General features: G+C 39.5%; 1 protein-coding gene across 3 annotated transcripts in view; it reads right to left on the bottom strand.

Annotated features, from left to right (window-relative positions):
* Window positions 1-13,207, bottom strand: part of AXDND1 (axonemal dynein light chain domain containing 1) — an 88,238-nt gene that overhangs the window by 37,017 nt on the left and 38,014 nt on the right. For all 3 annotated transcript variants that reach the window (XM_042976478.1, XM_007096244.3, XM_042976479.1), the window contains 3 exons: window positions 7,458-7,598; window positions 6,659-6,763; window positions 286-406 (listed from right to left, as the gene is read on the bottom strand). In XM_042976478.1, the coding sequence (XP_042832412.1) occupies window positions 286-406; window positions 6,659-6,763; window positions 7,458-7,598 (367 nt within the window). The remainder of the gene's footprint in view (window positions 1-285; window positions 407-6,658; window positions 6,764-7,457; window positions 7,599-13,207) is intronic.

Raw genomic sequence — 13,207 nt, 5'->3', positions numbered from 1 at the left:
AGAAAAAGTATTCTTCCTTATACTTCTTAGATTCTGGTGAGAAAAAGAGCCCTTAACTGGGCAATAGCCAGGTACTCAATAGACAAGAAACAAAAGAAAAAAACGTAACTTTCCTTTCTCAAGGCCCATCAATCATAGCCACATTATTCATAAATTAAATACACATCTTCATTTTTTAAATTTTGTCTAGATTATTAAAAATGGTAAAGCAAAAAAAAAAAAAATGGTAAAGCAAAACTGATCCAGCAAAAAAGAAGTCTGAGTTATGATTCCAGATGAACCAACCTTTAGGGCCAATTCATATGTGGCTGAGCTCCAGACATCTCTTTCTGACATTAACTGTTTAATATCACACTCCATCCTTCCTCTTTGCAACGTGTATAAGTCATGGTATTCTTCTACAATCCTAAAAAAAATTAAAAAATATATACAGACTTTATTTTTGAGAATTCACATATATTGAATAATTGTTATGATGGTGGACATTTAAAAAAAAACAACTTTGGGGGCATGTGGGTAGATCAGTCGGTTAAGCACCTGACTCTTGATTTCAGCTCAGGTCACAATCTCATGGTTTGTGAGTTCGAGCCCCATGTCGGGCTCTGTGCTGACAGCGAGGAGCCTCCTTGGGAGTCTCTCTCTCCCTCTCTCTCTGTCCCTCCCCCATGCATGCTGTCTCTCTCTCAAAATAAATGAATAAACTTTAAAAAAATTTTTTAATAAAATAAACAACTTTGTTCTAAAATAGACAATTTGTTCCTTTAAAACTCATCATAAAGTAATTATGGTATAATTGCTGGATACGTTAATAACACTAATATACAGTGAAATAGAAGAAAAAATAGTCACATTTATAAAGCTTATAAAAGTCTTAAAGTAAAAAATTCAACATACTTTTACCTGCTCTAAACACTTTTCTTCATATTGTTTATTTGCTAGAATTTTCACAACATGGTATTCCAACAGAATAACAACACTATATCTCATTTAAAAACTCAGGATACAGAATAGAATTAGAATTCTTTTTTTGAGAGAGAGAGACCACGTGTACATGCACACACGCATGCAAATGGGGGAGGAGCATAGGGAGAGAGAGAATCTTAAGCAGTCTCCACGCACAGCTCGGAGCCCAATTTGACACAGGGCTTGATCTGACGACCATGAGATCAGTACCTGAGTTGACATCAATAGTCTGATGCTTAACTGACTGAGCCACCCAGGCACCCTGAATCAGGCTTCTTCATTAAAAACACAAAGCCCAGGAGTGCCTGGGTGGTTCAGTTGGTTAAGCGTCCGACTTTGGCTCAGGTCATGATCTCACGGCTCGTGGATTAGAGCCCCACGGCGGGCTCTGTGCTGGCAGCTCAGAGGCTGGAGCCTGCTTCAGATTCTGTGTCTCCCCCTCTCTCTGCCCCTCCACTGCTCGCTCTCTGTCTCTCTCTGTCTCTCAAAAATAAATAAACATTAAAAAAAATTTTTTAAACACAAAGCCCAGTAATTATGAGCTGCTATACTTTTAAATTATATATAATTAATATAAGGTTTAAAGAAATTCTGTACCAACCAACCAAAAGATTAAGTATATTCAAGTTAAGTACCTTTTTCTTAACTATTTTTTCTTCATGTTTACCAGAACATAACTTTTCCTTCCAAACTTACACCGAAGTTTACAATTAAATTGGAATTAAAAGCACTTGTGAGATTAAATGCAAACACAGAAGTTGTAAAGGGATAGCATTTCACAGGCCATTTGAGACACTACCTGCTATGGGATATTAACTTTGCTACAAGAATTAAAGGCCAATGACATAGAATTCTTCTAATTTTGATGAAAGCCAGGAACTACCAGCATCAGTTCTTGAAAGCCCTCTCTGTTTGGAGACTTCCACTTGTTCAAAGTAAGTAAGAAAAATTAATCACCCTAGATGTCACACAGGGGAATATACATATGAAGATTCAACAAGTTATATCCCCTTAAGATTTATGCACTTTACTGTCTGAAAGTTAGACACTGATTTTGAAAAGGTAACTAATGACCCTTGTTTAAAATAGCAAAAGAAAAAAATTCAGAAATAACCTCAATGTCCAACAACAAGGGATTGGCCAAATAAATGGCTCTGTGATGAAAATAGGATATAGCTAATTAAAGATCCTGTTGTTAATACTTTGGTACATGGGAAAACTTTTCATGTTGTAACATGAGAAACCCAAATGATAAAATTATATACCCATTTTGATCTCATTTATATAAAAAATACATAGAAATAGAAAAAAGAAAATATATCAAAATATTAATAGTGATTTAACTCAGAGAACAAATTATGGATACTTACTTCCTTATTTATGTGTTTCTGTTTTTCCTAATCTTCAATCAAATGGTTATTATTTTTAAAAAAGTATTACTAAAAATTTCTAACCACAAAAAAAAGTCCCACTTCAGAACCATCAATTTTTAAAGAAAATGAGATTTCTTTCTCCTTCTCCTTCCCTTTCTCTCTGGTTTTAGATGTTTTGCTCCTATAATGAACATTAGCACAAAGGAAGTTCTAGCTTATTTTTTAAATTCATTCAACAAATATCTGTTTAGCACCTACCAAATGCCAGGTGCTATTCAAAACTAAACAAAATAAAACAAAAACAAAAGCTTTGCCCTTACAAAGTTTATTTGGAAAAGATAATAAAGAAAAAAGGAAAACATATTAAGTAGTGATAGTGCGCAATAGATAAAAATAAATCAGGGAGAGGGGATTGAGAGCACAAAATGCTCTCAGTTTTAAATGGGGGGGGGGGAGGAACAAGGTCTGAAGGAAGGAAGGAGGAAGCTAGGGAGCTCTCTGGGAAAGAGAGTTCCAGGACCCAAGGGGGGAGTCTGTCTGGTATGTTCAAGAACAGCACAAAGGCAACATGACTGAAATAAAGTAGAAGTCAGAGAAATTCTGGTTGGATGAGTCTTGTAAGCCATGTTTTTAAAATGTGGCCTTTTACCGTAAGATGGGGAGCCACTACAGAATTTCGAGCAGAGAAATGACATTATTCTATTTGAGTCAAATTTTTAATAGATAATACTGACACCACATAGAAATGTAAAGATGGATGGAAATTCAGATGGACGCACTAATGCTTCGGCAAGGTTTGACTTCAAGCTGAATGAAATTTTCTCTTCCTCATTCTTGAAGCCTTCTCTTTCCCTTCACTTATTTTTCTGTAGAATCCTTTGTTCCAAGAACTTGGTATCGACGCTGATACTTAGTCACAAGTCTCAGATGGCCCACACCAGCACTAGTCATGAGGTCACCTTGAAGGCATGAGGAACGTGGCTGGCAGCACATACCAGATTCCTAGCGAAACCATCCAGATCAGCCTTTTACCCCGGGCAGGTCTACAGTTTTGAAGGCAGTAGCCTGCTCTAACCTCCTTTGCCTTAAAGTAATAAAACTCCTCTTTATCCCCAAACTTTGTCTTCGAGTTATATTTCAGCTACAGAACACAGAAGTTGGTTTTTGACAACAGTACTGGCTGGAATGTGAAGAAAGGCCCACAGTGGTGGGCTTACTACAGCAGATGTAAAAAGGAGATTCAGAGGTCCCCACAACACCCCAGGCAAGGCATGCAGAGGGCACAAACGAAAGAGGTGAGGGGTCAGCACAGATCATGAAAGGAGATAGGATCTGCCACTAGAGAGGTGTGAGATGTGAGAAAAAGAAAGGGACAGAGAATGACTCCAAGCATTTTGGCCCCAGAAACTGGAAGGATGGAGTTGCCATTAACTGAAATGAGAAAAGAATGTGGAAGGAGTCGGTTTGGGGGAAAGAACACGTTGGGGACATTAGGCATCTAAGCAGAGTGTTAAGTCTGTTGAATACGTAAGTCTGGAATTCAAGGAGAAAGAATGAAACTAGGGGTACAGATTTGCGAAGAAGGGTGAAGCTGCAGATACATATTTGTGAGCTGAGTATATACAGGTGATGGCATTGGAAGCCAGGAAAATGAAGAGAGTAATTTAGGAAGCAAATATGGACACAGAAAAGATCTACAGAATAAGGAACAAGCACTTTGCCCGTTGGAAATTGGTGAGATGAAAAGGAACCTGCAAGGGGTATCAGTAAGAAGGAGCAGATAGTAAAGCAGAGGAAAACTAGGAGAGTGTAACCTACTGAAAGACATTGTTTTAAGTAAGAGCAGCTGGTCAGTTGTGACAAATGCTGCTGTTAAGTCAGGTTAAATGAGAATTGAGAAGCGACCTTCAGACTCAACAACATGAGTCACTGGTCACTTTGACAAGTGCATTTTGGTGGGGTTGGGGGAGTGAAAGCCTGATTGGAGTGGGTTCACAAGTGACAAAGGGGAGGACCAGGAGTGGACATATTGAGTATGACAATTTTTTAAAGAAGATTAGTATAATGGCAGGGGGCTGGGGGGAGGACGGGAGGTGGGCAGGGTAACGGGGCCATAGCTAGAAGGGGATACGTGTGCCGTCTTAAGATATGGGAGTCTTTTTGTTTTTTGGTTGTTGTTTTTGAGATGGGTGTTAATTATAGCATATTTGTATACTAATGGGACTAAACAGGCAGAGAGGGAAACATTAAAGCTAGAGAAGAAAGAGGGAATATTTGCTGAAAATATCTCAAGTAGATATGTGGGGATGTAACAGTACACAAGTGGAAAGACTTGCCTTGGGAAGAGACAGTTCATCCACAGGAAAAGCTGGGAAGATAGAATGTATGAGCACAGCTGCAGGGCGTGGGTAGATGTAGGGGTGAGAGCTTGAGTTCTCTTCTGTTTGCATCTACTTTTTTGATTGTTTGCTTGCTTGCTTCTAGTTTTTAGAAAGCAAGTTCCTCAGCTCAGAAAGAGGATGGTGAGATACTATTAGACAAATGAGGACAGAAGACAAAGTATAGAACAGTTATCTCCTAAGACAAGAAGGGTGAATCAGCTACAGAAAACAGTAGTATATTCAGTGAGCAAAAACTGGTCAAGGTGGGCCACCTGGGTGGCTCAGTGGGTTAAGTGTCTGACTCTTGATTTCGGCTCAGGTCATGATCTCACAGTTTGTGAGATTGAGCCCCACTTCAGGCTCCGTGCTAAGAGCATGGAGCCTGCTTGAGATTCTCTCTCTGCTTCTTTCTGCCCCTCCCCCACTCATGCTCATGTCCTCTCTCTCTCTCTCAAAATAAATAAATCAACACTAAAAAGATGATCAAGGTATCCTTCTCAGTCTAGTAAGGAATAAAATAGAATAAAAGAAAGAATATACCTTTGAATTTAGATTTTGTGTACATTTGTGTTTTTGCTGACATGCCAGTCACTCTTCAATACACACACACACACATAAAAAGCAGAAGACTATGCTGGATTAAAAGGAATATAAAACAAGATACAATGTGTGGCCCTAGATTGGATACTGATTTGGACAATCCAATGTAAAATACGTTTTGGGGAACACTGGGAAAATTTGAATATTATCTGGGTAATTGAAGAAGTGAAACTTTACTGAAATGGGTAGACTGTTGACTAAAAAAAAAAAAAAAAAAAAAAAAAACAGGCTGTAGAACAGTATATGCAGTACAATTTTGGTTTAAAACAATGCATGTGTGCACATATACATAGAAAAAAAGAATATATACTAAGATATGTATATCGGTAATCTATTAGGTGGTGAAACTATAATATTTTTTATTCATTTTTGCTTGCTTATATTTTCTACTTTACTTACAGGGCACAATACTGCTTCTATGATAGTATAATAATATTACTTTTTAATCGGTTAAATAAGAAAAACTAAAAACGCACTCAAATTATCATTTGATAATGATAATTATCAGGCTCAGCAAACTAGAGCCTGTGGGTTAAAGACAGCTCACCACGTGCATTTTGCATAGAACATAAGCAAAGAATTTCAGATTGTTAATTTTTTACCTATTTTACTTTTTATACGTTTAATGGTTAAAGAAGCAATAGAAAAACGGTATTTCGTGACACGTGAAAATGTTTTATTTTCATCCAAATTTCAGTGTCACTAAACGGTTTTATTGGAACACAGCCCTGTCCTGGCATCGTCCTTGCCTGCCTTTTCACCATGGTGGTGCACGTTACAAAGGCGGAGTGGATTGCACAGTTGCATCAGAAACCGTATCTCACCATCTGACCCTTCATGGAAAAAGTTTGCTAACCCCAGAAATAGGATAAAACACTAAGATGGTAGTGGATTCATTTAAATCTAAAAAAAAGAACTAGACTCACACTACTAATTAGGAAAATTAGTGGCAAACAAAACAAAAACCAGACACTTATTCATACTCATCAGACTGAAAAAAAATATGGACAAAAGGAAAATCTCCTACACCGACAGGAAGGTGCACTGGCACGACTACTTTATACGGCATTTGGCAACATTTAGCAAGACAAGGCTGTGTGTAGCCTGTGACCTAGCAATTCCACTTCTAGGGTTACGCCCCGGAAAACTCACACAGGAAGACATTTACAAGATGTGTATTAAGTGGTGCCTGGAGGGGTTAATATACATAAAAGTTCCTTACATATATTAATCCCTCCCAGCACTGTTGTAATAAAAAACTTCAAATGTTTCTATAAAATTTTGTTCCTTCAAATAAGCTGTGAGGCCTGATGACATAATGGTTAACATTTGGTAACTCACTTAGCATTCTTTTCAGCATCTAAGAGAGCTTGTGCCAAATCCCTATGGATCTTCTCTGCTTCCTTTGTTAATTTCATATCATGGGCCCGAACCAGACACAGCTCCCTGAAATAAAGCAAAGAAAGTTTACATTCATAGTTGAAGAGTTCCAGGAAATCGGATTTGTATACTCAGGAATCTTCTCAGTTATGTGTACATCTCTCCCTAGTTTTCACTCCTTAGAAACCAAATCAAGAAATCTAGCATACATTTGGATGGAATTCGGGCAGCTTTGGTAACGGAATCAGGTTGGCTAGAAAGGGCAGAAAGATGATGTGGGAGATCCTCCAGAATGGAGAGAAGGCGGACGCTAACAGGCCAGGCCACCGGGCTGCTCCGTTCTACCTTCTGACATGCCTATCTTATCTTTTTCATTCTTGCCACTAATCATCTTGACGCGAGCTTAGATGATCACTAACCTTGACTGCTACTTAATGCCTATCCTCCTCTTTGGGATTTAAACCTTATCATCTGTAATCATGGCACTGTCTGTAAACATGATTAAGATCTCAACATCTCAGGCCTGGAAGGAGAACAGGAGTCTTTTCCCTATCAAACATACGCAGAGCCCTAGTTTTGTGTTAACCTTTGTAACCCATGTCTCTACATCTACATCCAGTCCTCTCCGTTCTCTTCCTAAACCCCACAAAAGAAAAAAAAGAGTCCTCACTTTTAACCATTCTACTTTCCCTGTTTTTTATTCTCTTTAAAGACATGGCTTTGGCCTGTGTTTTGTGTTTAAGATAATCACAGATTTTACCTGGTCAGTTCTTCAGTAACATTCTTAAAATTGTACAATTCTTCCAAAATGCGCTGGTCCATTATTCGCTGAGTTACCATGTCTTTGTAGAAGTCAATCATCTGCCGGGCAATTTGGTCAAGCATTTGTACATACCGCTCTCTGCATGAGACAGAAAGAAAACAAGGTATCATGCAAAAGAAAAGGAAAAAAAGAGCCAGAAAATATGTGAGAGAGAAAGTAATGTTAGGGAAAGAAATAGGCAGACACTCATAAAAGATATGTGAAAAGAACAAGATAGGAAAAGAAAGAGATCTAACCTGTGTTTTCCTGCCATGCTCACACAAGTAAATGAATTGTGGAGGACTTTAACCAGAGTCATAATTATGTGGAACATACTGAGATATAAAACAAAATGAGGACTTCTTTTTTCTTCTAAATTATAAACTCTATGAGGATAAAAACCATGTCTTATGAATTTATATACAATGGAGTTTTTATAAATAGTTGAATTCATGAATAAAACCACTTTTCTCAAGTTGGATAAATGTAAAAATATACCAACTGTTTAAAAATGAACAAAGACCTTAAATACAAAGAAGTCATTTCTCTCAGTTTTGAATGAAACCAAATATTTGGAAGGATTACAAATGATAAATTTCAAATACCATGCTGAGCAGTCTTTATTTATATTGAAAGTGATCTAGGCACAGCTGGGAAGATGGCGGCGTAGGAGGACGCTGGGCTCACCGCGAGTCCTGCTGATCACTTAGATTCCACCTACACCTGCCTAAAGAACCCAGAAAACCGCCAGAAGACTAGCAGAACGGAGTCTCCGGAGCCAAGCACCCACGAGAGGCGCACGGAAGAGGGTAGGAAGGGCGGCAAGGCGGTGCGCGCTCCACGGACTATCGGGAGGGAGCCGGGCGGAGGGGCGGCCCGCCGGCCAAGCAGAGCCCCCCAGTCTGGCTGGCAAAAGCAGAGGGGCCGGACAGAGTGTGTTCCGACAGCAAGCGGGACTTGACATCTGGAAGGTTATAAGCTAACAGCTCTGCTTGGAGAACGGGAGGGCTGGAGGACAACGGGAGGGAGAGTAGCTGAGCCCCAGACGACAGACCTCAGCTTGGCGGGGAACAAAAGCGCTCGCCAGCGCTGTCTCCCTCGCCCATCCCCCAGCCAAAATCCCAAAGGGAACCGGTTCCTGCCAGGGAACTTGCTTGCACCGCGCCAACACCCAATGCTGTGCTTCTGCGGATCCATCCCTCCGGTGGGTCGGACTCCCTCTTGGTGCCGCAGGGCCCCTCCTGAAGCAGATCTCCAAAGGAAAAGCGAGCTGAGCCTACTCCTCCCACCCCCGTGCACCTTGCCGATCCACCCCAGCTAATACGCCAGATCCCCAGCACCATAAGCCTGGCAGTGTGCAAGTAGCCCAGACGGGCCACGCCACCCCACAGTGAATCCCGCCCCTAGGAGAGGGGAAGAGAAGGCACACACCAGTCTGACTGTGGCCCCAACGGTGGGCTGGGGGCAGACATCAGGTCTGACTGCGGCCCCGCCCACCAACGCAAGTTATTTAAGACAGCACAGGGGAAGTGCCCGACAGTCCCGCACCACTCCAGGGACTATCCAAAATGACGAAGCGGAAGAATTCCCCTCAGAAAAAAGTCCAGGAAATAACAACAGCTAACGAACTGATCAAAAATGATTTAAACAATATAACAGAAAGTGAATTTAGAATAATAGTCATAAAATTAATCGCTGGGCTTGAAAACAGTATAAAGGACAGCAGAGAATCTCTTGCTACAGAGATCAAGGGACTAAGGAACAGCCAGGAGGAGCTAAAAAATGGTATCAATGAGCTGCAAAATAAAATGGAGACAACTACGGCTCGGATTAAAGAGGCAGAGGAGAGATAGGTGAACTAGAAGATAAAATTATGGAAAAAGAAGAAGCTGAGAAAAAGAGAGATAAAAAAATCCAGGAGTAGGAGGGGAAAATTAGAGAACTAAGTGATGCACTAAAGAGAAATAATATACGCATAATTGGTATTCCAGAGGAGGAAGAGAGAGGGAAAGGTGCTGAAGGGGTACTTGAAGAAATAATAGCTGAGAACTTCCCGGATCTGGGAAAGGAAAAAGGCATTGAAATCCAAGAGGCACAGAGAACTCCCTTCAGACGTAACTTGAATCGATCTTCTGCACGACATATCATAGTGAAACTGGCAAAATACAAGGATAAAGAGAAAATTCTGAAAGCAGCAAGGGATAAACGTGCCCTCACATATAAAAGGAGACCTATAAGACTCGTGACTGATCTCTTTTGAAACTTGGCAGGCCAGAAAGGATTGGCACGAGATCTTCAGTGTGCTAAACAGAAAAAATATGCAGCCGAGAATCCTTTATCCAGCAAGTCTGTCATTTAGAATAGAAGGAGAGATAAAGGTCTTCCCAAACAAACAAAAACTGAAGGAATTTGTCACCACTAAACCAGCCCTACAAGAGATCCTAAGGGGGATCCTGTGAAACAAAGTACCAGAGACATTGCTACAAGCATGAAACCTACAGACATCACAATGACTCTAAACCCATATCTTTCTATAATAACACTGAATGTAAATGGACTAAATGCGCCAACCAAAAGACAGAGGGTATCAGAATGGATAAAAAAACAAGACCCACCCATCTATTTGCTGTCTACAAGAGACTCATTTTAGACCTGAGGACACCTTCAGATTGAGAGTGAGGGGATGGAGAACTATTTATCATGCCACTGGAAGTCAAAAGAAAGCTGGAGTAGCCATACTTATATCAAACAAACTAGACTTTAAAGGCTGTAACAAGAGATGAAGAAGGGCATTATATAATAATCACAGGGTGTGTCCATCAGGAAGAGCTAACAATTATAAATGTCTATGCGCCGAATACAGGAGCCCCCAAATATACAAAACAATTACTCACAAACATAAGCAACCTTATTGATAAGAATGTGGTAATTGCAGGGGACTTTAACACTCCACTTACAGAAATGGATAGATCATCTAGACACACGGTCAATAAAGAAACAAGGGCCCTGAATGATACATTGGATCAGATGGACTTGACAGATATATTTAGAACTCTGCATCCCAAAGCAACAGAATATACTTTCTTCTCGAGTGCACATGGAACATTCTCCAAGATAGATCACATACTGGGTCACAAAACAGCCCTTCATAAGTTTACAAGAATTGAAATCATACCATGCATACTTTCAGACCACAATGCTATGAAGCTTGAAATCAACCACAGGAAAAAGTCGGGAAAACCTCCAAAAGCATGGAGGTTAAAAAACACCCTACTAAAGAATGAATGGGTCAACCAGGCAATTAGAGAAGAAATTAAAAAATATATGGAAACAAACGAAAATGAAAATACAACAATCCAAACGCTTTGGGATGCAGCGAAGGCAGTCCTGAGAGGAAAATACATTGCAATCCAGGCCTATCTCAAGAAACAAGAAAAATCCCAAATACAAAATCTAACAGCACACCTAAAGGAAATAGAAGCAGAGCAGCAAAGACAGCCTAAATCCAGCAGAAGAAGAGAAATAATAAAGATCAGAGCATAAATAAACAATATAGAATCTAAAAAAACTGTAGAGCAGATCAATGAAACCAAGAGTTGGTTTTTTGAAAAAATAAACAAATTTGATAAACCTCTAGCCAGGCTTCTCAAAAAGAAAAGGGAGATGACCCAAATAGATAAAATCATGAATTAAAATGGAATTATTACAACCAATCCCTCAGAGATACAAGCAATTATCAGGGAATACTATGAAAAATTATATGCCAACAAACTGGACAACCTGGAAGAAATGGACAAATTCCTAAACACCCACAGCTTCCAAAACTCAATCAGGAGGAAATAGAAAGCTTGAACAGACCCATAACCAGCGAAGAAATTGAATCAGTCATCAAAAATCTCCCAACAAATAAGAGTCCAGGACCAGATGGCTTCCCAGGGGAGTTCTACCAGACGTTTAAAACAGAGATAATACCTATCCTTCTCAAGCTATTCCAAAAAATAGAAAGGGAAGGAAAACTTCCAGACTCATTCTATGAAGCCAGTATTACTTTGATTCCTAAACCAGACAGAGACAGGCCAATATCCCTGATGAATATGGATGCAAAAATTCTCAATAAGATACTAGCAAATCGAATTCAACAGCATATAAAAAGAATTATTCACCATGATCAAGTGGGATTCATTCCTGGGATGCAGGGCTGGTTCAACATTTGCAAATCAATCAATGTGATACATCACATTAATAAAAGAAAAGATAAGAACCATATGATCCTGTCAATCGATGCAGAAAAGGCATTTGATAAAATTCAGCAAACTTTCTTAATAAAAACCCTCGAGAAAGTCGGGATAGAAGGAACACACTTAAAGATCATAAAAGCCATTTATGAAAAGCCCACAGCTAACATCATCCTCAATGGGGAAAAACTGAGAGCTTTTTCCCTGAGATCAGGAACACGACAGGGATGCCCACTCTCACCACTGTTGTTTAACACAGTATTAGAAGTTCTAGCATCAGCAATCAGACAACAAAAGGAAATCAAAGGCATCAAAATTGGCAAAGATGAAGTCTAGCTTTCACTTTTTGCAGACGACATGATATTATAAATGGAAAATCCGATAGATTCCACCAGAAGTCTGCTAGAACTGATACATGAATTCAGCAAAGTTGCAGGATACAAAATCAATGTACAGAAATCAGTTGCATTCTTATACACTAATAATGAAGCAACAGAAAGACAAATAAAGAAACTGATCCCATTCACAATTGCACCAAGAAGCATAAAATACCTAGGGATAAATCTAACCAAAGATGTAAAAGATCTGTATGCTGAAAACTATAGAAAGCTTATGAAGGTAATTGAAGAAGATACAAAGAAATGGAAAAACATTCCGTGCTCATGGATTGGAAGAATAAATATTGTCAAAATGTCAATACTACCCAAAGCTATCTACACATTCAATGCAATCCCAATCAAAATTGCACCAGCATTCTTCTCGAAACTAGAACAAGCAATCCTAAAATTCATATGGAACCACAAAAGGCCCCGAATAGCCAAAGTAATTTTGAAGAAGAAGACCAAAGCAGGAGGCATCACAATCCCAGACTTTAGCCTCTACTACAAAGCTGTAATCATCAAGACAGCATGGTATTGGCACAAAAAGAGACACATAGACCAATGGAATAGAATAGAAACCCCAGAACTAGACTCACAAAAGTATGGCCAACTCATCTTTGACAAAGCAGGAAAGAATATCCAATGGGGAAAAGACAGTCTCTTTAACAAATGGTGCTGGGAGAACTGGACAGTAACATGCAGAAGAATGAAACTAGACCAGTTTGTTACACCATTCACAAAAATAAATAAAAATGGATAAAGGACCTGAATGTGAGACAGGAAACCATCAAAACCCTAGAGGAGAAAGCAGGAAAAGACCTCTCTGACCTCAGCCGTAGCAATCTCTTACTCGACACATCCCCAAAGGCAAGGGAATTAAAAGCAAAAATGAACTACTGGGACCTTATGAAGATAAAAAGCTTCTGCACAGCAAAGGAAACAACCAACAAAACTAAAAGGCAACCGATGGAATGGGAAAAGATATTTGCAAATGACATATCGGACAAAGGGCTAGTATCCAAAATCTATAAAGAGCTCACCAATCTCCACACCCGAAAAACAAATAATCCAGTGAAGACATGGGCAGAAAACA

This window comes from Panthera tigris, chromosome F3 (genome assembly GCF_018350195.1).
Source record: "Panthera tigris isolate Pti1 chromosome F3, P.tigris_Pti1_mat1.1, whole genome shotgun sequence".
NCBI classification, from domain to species: Eukaryota; Metazoa; Chordata; class Mammalia; order Carnivora; family Felidae; genus Panthera; species Panthera tigris.
The sequence above is the reverse complement of the archived record's forward strand: the minus strand, read 5'-3'. Positions and strand labels throughout refer to the sequence as shown.